This window comes from Drosophila subpulchrella, chromosome X (genome assembly GCF_014743375.2).
Source record: "Drosophila subpulchrella strain 33 F10 #4 breed RU33 chromosome X, RU_Dsub_v1.1 Primary Assembly, whole genome shotgun sequence".
Taxonomy (NCBI): domain Eukaryota; kingdom Metazoa; phylum Arthropoda; class Insecta; order Diptera; family Drosophilidae; genus Drosophila; species Drosophila subpulchrella.
Window position 1 is genome coordinate 8,018,368 of NC_050613.1, and position 15,160 is coordinate 8,033,527.

A 15,160-nucleotide genomic window follows, 5' to 3' on the forward strand; every position below is an offset into this window, starting at 1 on the left:
AAAAAGGGATAATTGGTTTTCTAAATATATTAGTAAGTTTTTTTTCTTTTTAAGTGGTAATTTTACAATATAGCTTTATCATAAATTTTCAAATTATAGCCTAATTTAATATAAGTTCCCCCATGGGATTGCAAACAAATCTTATTCTTATATACAAATTTAAAATATTTAAACCAAAAAAACCTGGCGACCACTACTACAAATATATTCTCAATGTCTCTATTTATTTTCTAAATTTTGCGGCAGAGCAAGGGGGCATTTTTAGATCCATCATCCAGATACCAGGTCCTAGTAGGCGTCCCGCTGGCGAAGTCGCCGGTTGCGATCCTTTTTGTCCAGATAGGTGGTCAGTGAGGATTTATTGGGCACTGTGACCAGCACGGGGAGCAGTTGGTGACATCGCTGTATCAGGGCGCGCAGTCTTTTGGCCGTATTGTAATCCAGGATGATGATGCCAATATTGGACCGCCTATAGATCGACAGAAAGAACTGCTCGAGATCCTCCTGCAACGTTTCTATTGGATCGAAAATGAGTTAGTTGCTGTTAATCGATGGGGCACCCACCGCTTTCCACCATCATATAGTTGCGGAACCTGTCCTTTTGATAGCCAATGCCGGCCAGAAGAAAGCCCAGTGTAACCTCCTAAAAGCGATGGTACAAGGTCAGTTGGGTAGCTAAGATCAGAATGAAGTCCTGCACCCACGGGATCAGCCATGATCGCAATTCGCAGGACATTCGGATCGTCTACAAACGTATACGCTTGCATGTCGACATCGCTCATGTCGCTATCGCTGCCCGATTTATCGCCTTCCTCGGACATCCTTTCTTCCTGCTTTTGCAGACTCCTTTTCCGACTGGACGCCATCTTACTATGATCCCTGGAAAATCTAATCCCCCTGCCTCTGCTGAAAAAATAAAACAATGGGACAGAAAATAAACAGATGTTGGGATTATCATAGAAAGCCACAAAAACAAATCCAGCAGTATATGAACGTTACTACCCTTTTCTAAAATAAAATATATACCTTAATCAAAACATGTATAAAAGTATCAAGCAATTAAATAAGTTAGTTACTAAATTTGAAAATTAAAAAACATTTCTTTGTGCAGCTAACTCCAATTATTTAAGTCTATAATATTTTCAACTGCAATTAGAGTCTAGCTCTGCAGTTCAATAAATAAATAATAAAATGTACGATAAATAAACAAATAAAATATGGCATCCGCTACCCGATTTATCGCCATATTTTTTCAAAAGCCCCGGTCTTTGCCTCAAAATTAAATAATAAAAATTTACAAATGTAAGTAAAGAATTTAGGTGACCATGACTTGCTTTAAAAATATATATTCTAAATATATGGACTTTTCAACATTAATTATGAAATTCGTGAAATATTAATATTTTTCTAATATACTCTCCATGGACAGCGATTCCTCAAGAATTAGCGTGACGAATATATAAAATTTTCACCTAAAACTTTAAAAATCACGGCCCAAAAAGGAACCACTTTTCCTTTGTGTTTTTTGGTCCTTACACTAGCCAATTGGTGAAAATCCTTCTCGATGAAAAGCGGTTTCTTAACACTTAAGATACCTGCTTTGAATGTGTGGATGATAAGATCCAGAAAAAATACGTAATACCCCAAGTCTAATTCAGTTCCCCAGGGTCTTACATTTTCAAAAATGTTGTGAAAAGTATGCTGTGACTTCACCGTTTCCCCATTTGCCTGGGCTGTGAACTTTTCAGGCTCATTCTAACAACAGTATCCGTACAGACTAGTACTATAATATTTTTGTGTGTTTAAGGTACAAAATTTTCAAGAGTATTTTTGTAACTTTTATTTCGATAACATTTTTCTACGCATTTTCGGTTTCCAAATTTCTCCCTAACAATGCCAATGGATCCGCTCACCAGCAATGCTGCTGGCGACACTGTTCGTTATATCGCGTTCAGGGCCATTAAATTCGTCCTTCCAATGGTCACAGATGCAGCCCTCTACCGTTATTTTACCATCATCCAAAATCAAAAAAAGATCATTAATGTGAATACATGGCGCGTGGAGAAGATTACCCCTTTAAGTCCTAACGATCCAGAATATGAGCGAAAAGTAGTTAGCCCAGATTACGAGAACTGTGAGATTATAGCCTACGTACCCGCCGATGACATAAAGCATTTGAAGAGCGAAGGATTTATCGCATTCATGTTTTGGAGACTAAAAGTTGACTATAATCCCGGATATGATCCACCTGGATTTTGGTTTGTAGACCGACGAGTTGGAAACTTTTGATGCCTTTACAGAGAGTGGTGTATTTGTCACGTTTTTCCTGAATTTTCGATTATTCAAATCTGAGCTGCCCCCCACGGAAGCCCCCTGAATCGATCTGAACGTCAGCGGTTGGTAAACGATTAATTAAAAATATAATATAACTAATAAAACTTATTGTTTTTAACTTATAGTTGGTGCGGAGAGATTGCGGAGCGGTTTATTTGGCACTTTTTTCAAAAATTTCAATAAATCGAGTTCGATCTGAACGTCAGCGGTTAATACACGCTTAATAAAAAAGGAAAACCACTTATTTCTTGTTGAATTTTACTGTTTTAGATATTGGCTGCTCACTTTCGTGCTTTTTGGGTCCAGAGTCAAAAAAACCAAAAAAATAATAATTAAAAATATATATTTCAAGCAAATGGATAGCCATTTGTTTTTCGGAATCGAACCCAAGAAGTTTGAGGCCAAACCGATGAACTTTTGAGAAACTGCCTTTGCTGGAGAAGGGTTCCACGTTCTTATTAAGTTTTCGATAAATCAAATTCGGGCAGCTTAAGTCGTAAGCCCCCTGATTCAATCTCCATCCCAGCGAGATAGCCCACAATGTGCAGCCTTAATAAAAAAACCAAATTAGTTCTAATTTTGCATTTTATTCTAATTATTCATTTTGGGCGCTTGGCTTCGGGATCGCTGGGACCAAATGAAGCCCGAAACGAAAATTCAATTATGACATCAGCTCACATATTTTGGAACTGTGTGTGTGTCGAGGACATATTCAGCAAAATTGTAAATATCTTAAAGAGACTTGATGCCTTGGGAAAATGCCTTTATTAGCATCTAGATATTCAGTTCATTTTGGCTTATAATTACTCAATAAACTGGCAAGCCGTAAGCCCAAGTAATGCAGTTATTTCACTTAATTTGTTGGTGTTGATGTGATTGGCAGGAGCTTAGCCCCTTTCCCAGACACACTGTCAACAATGGCGAAGTGAAGTGAACGGACTTAATGGACTTAAGTCCCCTCTTGCCTGAAACGGCATAAGTCCCTCTCAATGGGCCAAAGCACACACACCGCTCCAGCTTAAACTTAAACTGAAACTCAAATGCCCTGGGAAATACATACACTTGTATGCAAATCCCTGGCATGTCCGACAATCGGCGAATTATTGCGTTAGTAGTGAATAATGCGTTAACAACGACAGGGCCAAATCCGATTGTATGTGTGTATCTACGTTCGATCCGAGCGAGGAGACCCAAAGATATGTGCAGTTGGTTTGGCCCGGCAAACACAAAAATGCCACATTCTCCGGATATTTGCAGACAGCATGTCCGAATGGCAGCCATCCCGGCCAGAAATTCAAACAGAAATTAAAACTTCATTGATTTTGGCCGAATCGCAAGTGCACACAAGGGGCAAATGGAATTTTGTTGATTTTTGGGATTTGGCTATCTATTTATAGTACTGTTTTACCGAGACGATAATTTACCCATTCAATATACGATTTACAGGTGTAAAAACAACGAAGATCTCTAGGACACTTGCTTACAAATAGAATTGTATATAATCGAATAGAGTAAAATATAATTTATATATATTCCAATATAAAATAAGAAACCATGGAGAAATGCCTACAAATGGAATTGTATACACTGTAATACAGTAAAACTATCTATATTCTTATTTTAGGGAGGAATTCATTATAGCAATATAACAAAAAATATAGCTAAAAATTATTTTAAATTTATTTTAAGCCAAGCGGATATTTTAGTATTCAGAATAACAAGTACTTGAATTTGAAATAAAAAACAATGATGTTCTTTAAGACACTTACTCACAAATAGCATTGCATAAATTATAAGGAGAAGGACATAAATAGTCTTTCAAATTTTTTGTAGTAATCCATTAATATAAAACAAAATATAATAAAAAGGCATTTATCTATATATTTTTTAAAGCGTTTTTGAAAAGATCTGAATTTCTTATTTGTCATTGAACAAGTTCAGTTTACGAAAATGTGGTCTTGAATTTATAGCATTAGATAGCCTAAAACGGCTTGCAAACTATTTACTAGAAGTCCAGTTATATAAAAATCTCTTCTCCTGAGATTACTTTTTGAGGGATTTAAATACGAACCTGAGATTTTTCGCTAAGTGATTTCAAATCAAAGAGACTTCAGTGGCCGGCCGCGCACTTATTTATTTACTGCACTTTTTATCGCGCACTTCCTTGGCCGGCAATCGCTTTGTTTTCGAGTCCACGGCTGATTGGAACGAGGAATTCTCATTAAGGACATGTCTGCGGTTTACGGCGAGTCCTTGGCCACAGGAAAAGTTAAGCCTGGCCCGCAGACACACACAGATGCTGCACTGCACACTGGTGTCCTTGCAGCACGGCTCATCCCCATCCCCATCCCCATCCCCATTCCCATCCCCACCCAAAGCCCCACCCACAGTCCCATCCGGCCACAAGGCAATGCAGCTTTAATAACAGCACAAATTGCGTAAGCCGCCAAAAACCATTAATAACTTTTCGTGCACCTGCAAATGGCGGTGGCGCCGTAGGTTCTCGCCTTTTTTTCCCACGGCCAGCGGTGCGTATGCGTGATATGGCAGCACGAGCAGCTGTTGTCCGTTTGCCGTTTGCCGTTTCCCTCGTGGGCTGCCCTTTAATTATTGATTCTCGCTGCCTTTGAAGTGATTAATATTTTCCGAGCAGCCAAAACGTGGCCGCAGGACATTCGGACCGCCATCCGTGAACTGCGGACTCTGGACTCCAAGGACTCCAAGGACTCCTGTACTTTAGACTCCTGCAATCGGAATCGCAACTGGACTCGAGTTCGCACTGGACCACTGTGGCCAGGGGCTTCCCAAAGCGATTGCCACTGATTGTTTTATTTCGCTCCATAATTGCATTTTCTTGTCACGGCCATGTGTGACTGTGTGTGTGTGAGTATCTGTGTGTGTGAGCAACTGCGGCTGTGTGAGTGCGCCAATACAAGCGCACATTTGCGCAAATTTGCCCAGAGAGTTGGACCCACATTTACAGTCCTTCCATTTCAGTTGTTAAGCGTCTGTCAGTGGGGAAAACAGGTTAAATAATTAAAAGCGAGCATGTTCATTGCATTTAAGAGCAGTCGAAATGGTCGGTTCGGAGGTACTAGCCTTTTACATTACTCCACAACACTGGAAGCGAATTTCAAAATCAAAAGGCATACCTATGTGCAGTTAATCGAAATCACTTATTTAAGTTGTACCATGTCCAGCAGTGATTAGAGACTAATTCTGTAATCCAACAACTTTGCCGCTTGGGTAGCCGGGGGTATTGGATATAACACTATAGGTATATGGGTTTTAAAAATAATAATAACATTTTGTACAGGGTACAGTTTCTTTATACTTAACATTCCTGAACTGAGTATGCGGATGCAAAAATCCAGACAAACAATGTTTTACCTCAAACTCTAATTCAGTTTTCAGCTTTCGTTTATTTGCAAACGTTTTGTGATAAAAAGCTGTGTCTTCACTGTTTTCCCATGTGCTCAGGCTGAGAACTTTTCGAGCTCATTCTAACAACAGCATCCGTACACTCAGGGAAAAACACCGTGCTAAAATCAAGCGCAAGCAGTCTTGGTTTGAGAACGATTTCATGCTTACCATTTTAAGACCGTTCGTTTTGAAAAAGGTCTTACATTGAGAACATTTTAGATGAACTATTCCTCTTTAAATCATGCCGGCAACTTTCTTACTTTATTAATACATCGTACTTGTTTCTAGTACAAATATGACTAGATTTGGGAATAATTCATACTTGATTGTAGACCGAAAGGTTCTGAAACCTAGTACCTTCGGTCTTCAACACTCGTGCTTGAAAGCTGCATTTTGTTCTCGGTCTTTGTATTTTCCTTGCTTGGCGAGTATACTAAAATATTATCTCAGAGTATACTAAAATATTTGGATTATCCTGAAAGATTGAAGAAAACATAAATAAAAACCATTATACAATTGAATTCCAAAGGAATTCATCTTAAAACGAATATAGGCAAGATTAATTTCGATTTAAAAAGGAAACTTTTAAAGTGTATTAAAGTGATGTAATATATGCCTATGTATATTGCAAAATTAAATTATATCGAACAAATCTAAATAGGATTAAGTGTTTCCTCTACAATATTTTCATTACCAATATTCGTGCGTATCAAGAAAAGGTCCCCAAGCGCGTTTAAGAATATACAACTTTAATAGCGCCCAACTGTTTTCGATTCCCAATGATACATCTTGTGGTGGGGCTACAAAAAGAAATATAAAGTGCTGCGGAATCGAAACAGGGGACTATGCAACAATTTGCTCAACTCGAATGACACTGGGATATTGGCAAAACTTTGGCAAATTTAATGTATACACAGAGAGAAACTAAGCCAGCAAATGCGTAATTTTCTTTATAGCCAGTGAAAGTAACTAGGAATGATTAAAAATTAGGAGCTCCTAAAAACGCCATATCATTGTTACCACCAATGACTTTGAAACTTTTTGAGCAATCGAAATTGGAGAACTGCTACAGGAATAGATTGACAATAAGCCAGTGATATTGGATCCTGTTTTTGTTCTATCTGTTTTCATTTTCGGAGTTTTTCCTCAGACACATGTGTGTGTAGTTGGTGGCGATGTGCTGTTTTGGAGGCGGGGAAAAGGCATCAATCTTCCTCCATCATTGTCAGTGGCCGATGGCGATGACGATGACGAAACAAGAGCGCCAGCAAACACAACATTTCCAATCCCCATCCGATTTTCCAAAGAACCTATATAGTATTTTCCACCCCCAGCCCCCCGCTGTTTCCCTTTCACATTTCTTATTTCCGCAGCAGGCAGCACAAAGTAAATGAAATATCATCGCCCTGCCTGTCATTTCATAATTTTGAATGCCCAACGCAAAAATGCGAAATATATATCCGCATATATGTATACATATGCCATAATATTTGCAATTTTCCCTTGCTGTTTTGTTTGTCAATAAAGCCGCCGCGTGTAATAAATTAATTATTTATTTGCCATCAACATCAATATTATTTAATACACATTTTTGGCGGTGTGGAAAGAGGTGGAAAAACATTCATCAAAATTTATGGGAAAGCGGTTGAGAGCTCAGGTAAAATCCAAAATTATATTGAGTAAATTAAGCTGATGTTTAGGTTTCAAGCTGCATATGAGTGGTAATACATCATGCCAAATAGGTATGGATTTTTCATTAGGAATAGTAGGTATTTATTTTTTATTGTCCATTTCCGGGCCGAATTCATTGCCAACCCGCATTTAAGTCCATTTAATTAAGAAAACCAGCTGCATAAATGTTTCAAAGGCTATTTGGCGAACTAAAACGGTTTTGTTTTGCTGGATTGGACTCCAGGACGAGTCCGACTCATATTTCTAATGCAATAATTCACTCATCTGTGTGCTGGATGCATAAACAAATTGAAAAACTTTCGCCCAACTTTCACTTTGCACTTTCACTTTCCCCCGCTTACTTTTCCTTTCGCCTTTTCCTACCAAGAATCGCCCAAAGCGACCGCAGGCAGAGCTATCTTCTTTTTTTTGCCTTTCCATTTTCCATTTCCCTCACACAAACACACACACATATGGAGGAGAAAGGGCGGGGAAAGCCAGTCCACAGCCCTCCGAAAACAACTTATATTTGAACAGTTTTACGGGAAAAGTTTTTCGCAGCCATCTCGAAAGTGTGTTTGGACAGGAGAAACCGCAAAAAAGGAGATGACGGAGAAATCCAAAGTCCACAAAATATGAAACGAGGGTCTAATCCTAGTAGTTGAGTGTTTCATTGGGCTTCCACTTTGTTTTCAATATTTTTTATGACGTATTGGATTGGAGCACAGCAAATCTTGTGCCCCACAAAAAAAAAAAACCAAACAGCATTTTCAGAAGCAGACATAAAAAATAAATGCAGAAGCGACTCGGCAAACAAATTCCAAAATGAAAGTTTTGGAAGGAATCTTTGTTTACTTGAACAATGGAAGCCAAGGTAAATTCTGGAGCAAACATACGGGCAACTCAAAATTTGGACAGTTTATTAAGTTTTCCGGAAGTTTCAGCATCTTTCCTCCTTATTATCCCCCCTGCTCTTCTCCCTCGGTGGGTCTTCCTTAATTTAGGTTAGCATTTGTGGGCCAAACTTTTGGGATCCTTAAACTTCGCTCAAAACTTTGAAAATCACTTTTGCTTCGTTTACTCAAGTTCAAGAGATGATTATTAAAAAAAAAACCAGGTTAAATAAGTGAGTTTGTTCGCAAAGAGTTCTTAAATAGTTCAGCTGTAAGGTAAAAGGTTGATCATCTATAATTTTTGATAAGGGGGTATCTTTCTCCTTAGACATTTTATAAAATTGAAAATGTTAGATTTACAAGCAAAAATAAACCATAAGACAATTGTTTGTTACTAAGATATTGTAACAAAATGTTTCAAAAGGTAAGCAAGCAAATTTAGAAATATGTTATGATCTTTAAAAATTTACCAAGAGAAGAAGACACAAAATTTCAAATTGTTCATATGGCAAGCCACATTCTTTTGTAACTAATTGCTTTAAAAAATTAAAGATGTCTAAGAATTGAAAATAAGCTTTTCTCTATTTATGATATGAATATGATCTTTAAATAAACTATGTAAGTCCCCAGCTTAGCCACATCCAAATATGTTATTGAATATTGAATAATTGTTTTTAAGAGCTTAAAAATAAAATCATATTTAGTAAAAATTCAAGTTCGAATTTTCTTTGCTTAAAAGGTTGGTTTGCACATGCAACGAATATGCGAATATGATCTCAAAATAAATTAGGTAAGTCCCCAGCAGAACCATATTGCGGACCCATTCGGCGGGGCCCAAAAATAAAAACAAATTAGCCGGGACATTAAAATGCAACTCACACAGAGCCGGTTGGCTAATTGAATTGTTTGCCTCGCGTCACTCCGCTTTTTTGCGCCCCGTGGCCAGACTTTCGGCACTCACTGTGCGCCACTCACCTGACTCGGCAACATTTTAACGTTTTTGTGTGTATTTTAACATTTTGTTTACGCTCGAGCTTAGGCCATACGCCGCACAAACAGCCGTGGAAAGTGGGTGCTTTTTGGTAAATCCCTCTAAGGCCCCCTCACACACACCATTTCGGAAAATCCCCCCAGAAATATCGCCCCAATCCAAATCTGGGCTGCGCACGCAACAGAGTATAACTCCCCATACATACATAAATAATTCTATCAAATTTCAATTTGCTGAAATTTTCCAACCCCCGCGTAATTATTTTGAATTTTTTCCCGGCTGCCATGGGGAGACATAATTAAGCCGCATCTGAAAGGAACTTCGGCCGAAAGCCCACAAAAGCCCCGTCCAAGAGGCTGTCGTAATTAGAAATCTACAAAACAAAGCCGCCCCCCTCTTTCCGTCAAAACAAAAAAAATCCAAAAATTGTTTAAGTAAAAACAAATACAAAATGCAAAATACAAAGCTGGAAGCTGGGACTCACGGCGAGATTTGCGTCGTTCTTAATTGCTTTGTGGCGTAGAAACAAAAAAAAAAAAAAAAACAGAAAATACAAAAGTAAAGAAAGGAATTTCTTTTTTACATAATTAATTACCCCAGCTGCCAAAGTAATGGGCTAGCTCATGAGCCCCGACTGTCGGCTTAAATGCCTGCAAACTTCTTCGACTTTCGGTCCATATACACAAATATTTATACTAATTAGGCAGCTGGTGGGTGGAAAATTATGAGCCCCATGAAGTGCGGATTTGGTTAACACCCTCACTCGACGGAGTGGAGTATCCAACTAGCTAATTTGCTTGCCTGGCACTCGCACTGGGTCCACGTTGCGGTCCACTTTCACTTTCACTTTCCCCCTAGCCGACGACAGCTGGCCAGGCCAGCAGTTCTGCATGGCTGGTAGTTACACACATAGCTTCCGGAAACCGTAACCCCCATGGTCATGGCAACAATTGAAAATGTCCAAACGGAACGGAACGGAGCCCCAGTCCACAATTTAATCCTTGGCAACGCAGCGGTCCTGCGTCTCAAAATCTGTCTAATGATGACCAACGGTCGGTCAACCTAGTGCCATGGCCGGCACTGTACTGGACAGCACCTTTCCAATGGAAGCACTGGGAGAAAATTTACAAGAGAGTCTTGAAAGAATCAAAGGAAAATAAGAAATGAAATATTTGTCTTTTATATATTTAAATTTCTTGGTATTTTAAATCCTTGGTATATAAAAGGCAATATTATATAAATTTACCTTTCAAAAGCTTACACTGTTAAAGTTGAGAATCTTATATATTAATTTTAGCCACTATTATTATTTTCAGACATCATAAAAGTAAATAATTAATTGAGTAAAATATGCATTAATTTAAATAATCTTCCCAATATAAAGGAAATATTTTCTTTAATAAGAAATGAGAATTAGAAATAATGATAATATTTTCATTTGTTATTATATTGCCTCTTATGGGCATGGAAGTTGCAAAATCTTAGCTAATGATAAGACGATAAATTTAATATAAAATCGTTTTCCTTATATACGATTTACAACCCTTTTTGATTGGTTGACATTTTTTAAAATCAAAGTTATATAGTTTTGGATTTGTTGAAAATATTTTTTTATAAATAAAAGATGGGTGAATATGGTTGATATAAAAACAATTTCACATAAAATCGGACATCTACTTATAACTTATAAGTTATAGGATATTCATAGTATGTTTCAAGTACAGGATATGAATATATTAGAAATTTAATATTTATTAAGGGATCCATTTTCATAAGTAGCATAATTCGCAGTGCACTTGAAAGGAGGCTCACCTGGAATGCTAATTGCTTCGTTTGGGATTTCGGCGTAGGACTTTCATCTGGCCACCAGACGTGCATCATCCGGCTCCCTAGCATCCATAGCATTTCGGCATTCCTGACATGCTAGAATTTTCAGCATCCCGGGGATCTGCGTAACCACAGGCAGTGCTTGGGTTGCGGATCCGGTGGGGCATTCACTTATTTATGAGTCGGACTGCTTCTTTATTGATTGCCCGCCGTTGGGATGTGTGTGCGACGTATTTATGAGTTGTGTTTTTCAGTTAGCGGGTCCTTGACAATGACATGTTCATGGGTTTTGAGGCGGTAAAAGCGGCGGAGGTTGGGGAAAAATGGGGAGTGGAAATGGAAAATGGGGCAGGGTGTGGGCGTGGGCGTGGGCATGGGATCGGCGCTCTTCTTTCCGTTCCGTCTAACCGCATTTCTTTTGTGGCACACCGCCTGACAGGCTCTAACTTTATTACATCGTCCTTGTCTGCGTCGAGTGGTTTGCCATCTGTTCGAGCGCAGCCCCATTTTCCCACCCATTTTCCAGCTTTTCCAGCCTTTCCGCCCACTTTCAGGCCATGTTTCTGCTTCTGTTTCTGTTTCTGCCGAGCAACAGGCAAAATGTGTGCGGCATTGCGGCAAAATGTTCAATTTATGTATAGTAACGAAATGGAAGACCGCAAAAAAATTCTGGCTGACTGGGGGGGGGCTGGGCGGAAAATGGGGGTGGAAATGGTGTAGAGGGGGCTTGGGGGTTGTTGGCAAACATCGTTGGCAACTTGACGCCTGTTGGTCATAGTTTTATAGCAGAATTTTCCCGGCACAAATTACCATTAAAGAGCACGCGAATGTGTGAATAAAATTTGATAGCAGGCTCAAAAGTTTGTGCTGTAAGAACTCAAAAAAAAATGTAGTTGGATTAGAAGAAGGACTGGGCAAACAAGCAACAGGAGAGGGTCGTGCAAGAACCAAAAATGAAAAAAATAAAGAAAAGCGAAGCAAAGAAGTCAAGTTTAAAAGCTGGAAAATGTGCCCCAAAGACCAACATTGCCATTAATGGCGTCAAGTTGAAAGAAAAAGTAAAGGCGGCTGAAACGGGATTCAAATGGGATTGAATTGGATGGCCCGGCCGGAAAAGCCCCCCGGAAAGGCACCGGAAAATCAAATGTGGCCCGAGACTAGGCTTTAATTGAGACTAATTGATGGTGCGCGGGGCATAAATTGCAAACATCTTTCAAATTAATTAAACTGACAGATACAGGCACTCAAAATAATATGAAAATTCCCATCCATTCGGATTTTTTTTCGTTGTGCCTGCAATTAAAGGCGATACAAATCCATTATGTTTGCTGTCTAACTGGTTGCACTGAATAAAATTCTAAGCTTTTTATAAAATGATGTAATAACTTAAACAGATTTAGCAAAATGTTAAAAGCCTTCTTTTCTGGCTTGCAAAAATAATATGAGAGTTATTTTGCCATTGTTAGAAATCAATGAATAACGCATTATTTATTTTTCTGAATTCTTAAAAAAGCACTCTCCAGCTGTTTGGAAAATATTTCATATTTCCACACATGAACAAACTTTAAAATGTCATTTCAGGTGTTTATTCACTGCATACTTTCAGGCACCTAAAATAAAATTTACCCTAGTGATTTATGTGGCATAGATATCTTTTTAAGTATAGTTAGCAAGACCTCTATGGTAAAATCTATTATGGATATGTAAAAGTAACTTCTTATTTAGATAAGATTATCGGCAAAGCAAAAACACCGTTTAATACTATTTTTAATAGCGCAACGGTTTCTCCCAGTGTGCAAAGTTCCAGAGGCCACCCATTTTATGGGGCAACTATAAAAAGGCGGAATTGTTCCGCCGGAATACGGACGTATAAACGCGGCCCGGCATTCATTAATTGCCGTCCGGGCACGTGAGTGTTTCAGTGTTTGAGTGTTTGAGTGCGATCATAAAATTTGATGATGCGCCGCTGGAGTTAAGGCCAAAGCTGCTGGACGCCGTTCCTTACTCTATATGTTCGGCCGATCCGGCTGACAGCCCACGCGCGTTATTAAAAACTGCCCCTCAAAAGCCAAGCTCAAACACAAATACCAACACAAACACAGCGGCACACACACACCAGCGCACACAAAGACAAAGGCAAGCGGAAACGGAAACAATGCGGCGAAACAAAAAAAAAAGAAACAAATAAATAAAAACGTAGGAAAACAAGTGCTAAGCGCGTCGGACACAGCCGGTGGCGAAATTGGCAATGGCATTAACCCATCGTTGCCGACAACGCCACCAGCAGTGGCAATAATAAAATCGTCTCCGGTACGTTTAAACGAGCCACGTTCTGGAAACGCCCAGTGGCCGTTGTTCGGGAAACTCCTCCTAGAGGCCCATGAATATCCCAGAAACCATTCAATCATGTCGAGGAGAACTGCAATTTAATTTAGTTTAATTTAATGGACACCAAGAACTAATAGTAGTAAAGGAACTTTACCAAAATAAACCTGAATCTGCTAATAACACACTTAAAATTTAAGGTTGAGATACAAAGACTTACAAATTTTTAAATAGGGATGGTGTTTTCCTAGTGAGAGAAATAAAAATTCATTTTTTGTCGCTTTTTATAGTTGGTTAAAGCTGTTAATAACATTTTAAATATACGACTTAGATACAAATATTTTAAAATCATTAAAAACCTTTACATAACAATATATCTTATTAAATTGGTATTGAAAATTTAACATTAAGGGAATACACAAGCTCCCTTTTGTGTCTGTATTTCAAAATGGATATTTATCCAACTAAAATTTAAGTTAGGCAGTTCCAAACTATTTATCTAAGCTACTTACATTTACTTCCAATAACTTACTGCTTACTTTCTTAATAAGCTTTAACAACTTTACAAAACTTTAAGGCATTAATGTGCGGCATTCGGGATGTCGTAAAGTAAACGTAATAATATTAAGTATTTGCCAACATCGGGATTTTCATATCGTTAAAGCACTTCCTTCCTGCTGCGACTGACTCCTGCTTTCCGCCGCCCGTTGTTTTTCCACAACCTTCGACCCGCTTTCCCAGCATATCCGCTTTTCCTAGACGCTGTTGTTGTTTCCCCCCCCCCTCGCCGGAAACTCATCCACTGCCATGGCAACCGTTTAAAATCCCCCTCGACAGGAAACCCATTTTTATTGCCCGCCGGAACGCGCATCGCAGCTAATTGCCTCAGTCTCGGAACCATCCACCTGCAGTCCCGGATTTCGGGGTCTTATTACCCGACTGGCCACTTAACACCTTCCCATTACATTACGGCAATCGATTAAGCAATTAATGCCGCCGCCTGATCTGCCGCAAAGCCATAATCCGTTGATGTACGACAACAAATAGTGTCGGAGAAGCACAAACAATTCGATACTTGTAGATACAAGCTCCTTTTCGAGGATAAAGGGGGAATATCCAAAGACCTTGCAGATTACAGATTTTCAACAGATATTTTTTAATTCCAAGCCATGGTTTAATGCATATTCATACTATAGATGCATGTTTAAGGTAAATTTCAGCAATTTTAAAAATATTCACAAAAGCCTGACTTAAAAAAGAACTTATTTTTGATTCTTAAAATTAACGTATCTCTAAAATGTTAAAATTTTCTGAAAGTAGACCCTGATATGGCCCACATTTTTATATCGAGCTTTAACCAAAGACAGCTTTTGAAAAAACTTCTTTAAAATTAAAAAGCATTGTGAAATAAAAATGAATACTAACTTCTTTGACATTTTTTGTGATTTATGAAAACGCTTTGAAATATATGCAAAGGTCACTTTATGGGTAAAATTAAATGTGGAATATGAAAAGAATCTATGGGTCATTCCTTTCAAGTGAAGCCCAGTTTTTGGTGCGTTTTTTGTCATTGAAAATGCCTTTTTTGCTTGGCATTCGTGGACTTCAAATAGAATTTGGGCTTCAATCCATTCCTCCATTAGCACAGAAAAATCGGATATTGTGAAGAGCCCCTTAGTTTTTTTTTCCTGCATTC

General features: G+C 38.6%; 2 protein-coding genes across 7 annotated transcripts in view; one reads left to right on the top strand and one right to left on the bottom strand.

Moving 5' to 3' along the window:
- LOC119556455 overlaps positions 1-15,160 on the top strand; it is a 115,555-nt gene that overhangs the window by 18,319 nt on the left and 82,076 nt on the right. The gene's annotated exons all lie outside the window — the stretch shown is intronic.
- Positions 116-899, bottom strand: LOC119556458 (V-type proton ATPase subunit F). The gene is made up of 3 exons (XM_037868704.1): positions 705-899; positions 565-643; positions 116-515 (listed from the first exon to the last, which is right to left on the bottom strand). The coding sequence occupies exons 1-3, from the start codon at positions 864-866 to the stop codon at positions 289-291; spliced, it is 468 nt and encodes a 155-aa protein (XP_037724632.1). The 5' UTR covers positions 867-899; the 3' UTR covers positions 116-288.

Bases quoted from the DNA above. Each gene is read 5' to 3' on its own strand.
- LOC119556458 (XM_037868704.1), bottom strand. From the start codon at position 866: ATGGCGTCCAGTCGGAAAAGGAGTCTGCAAAAGCAGGAAGAAAGGATG. The intron at 644-704 runs GTGGGTGCAGGA...CATCGCTTTTAG, and splicing joins TTGCGATCATGGCTGATCCC to GAGGTTACACTGGGCTTTCT. The intron at 516-564 runs GTGGGTGCCCCA...TCGATCCAATAG, and splicing joins CTATATGATGGTGGAAAGCG to AAACGTTGCAGGAGGATCTC.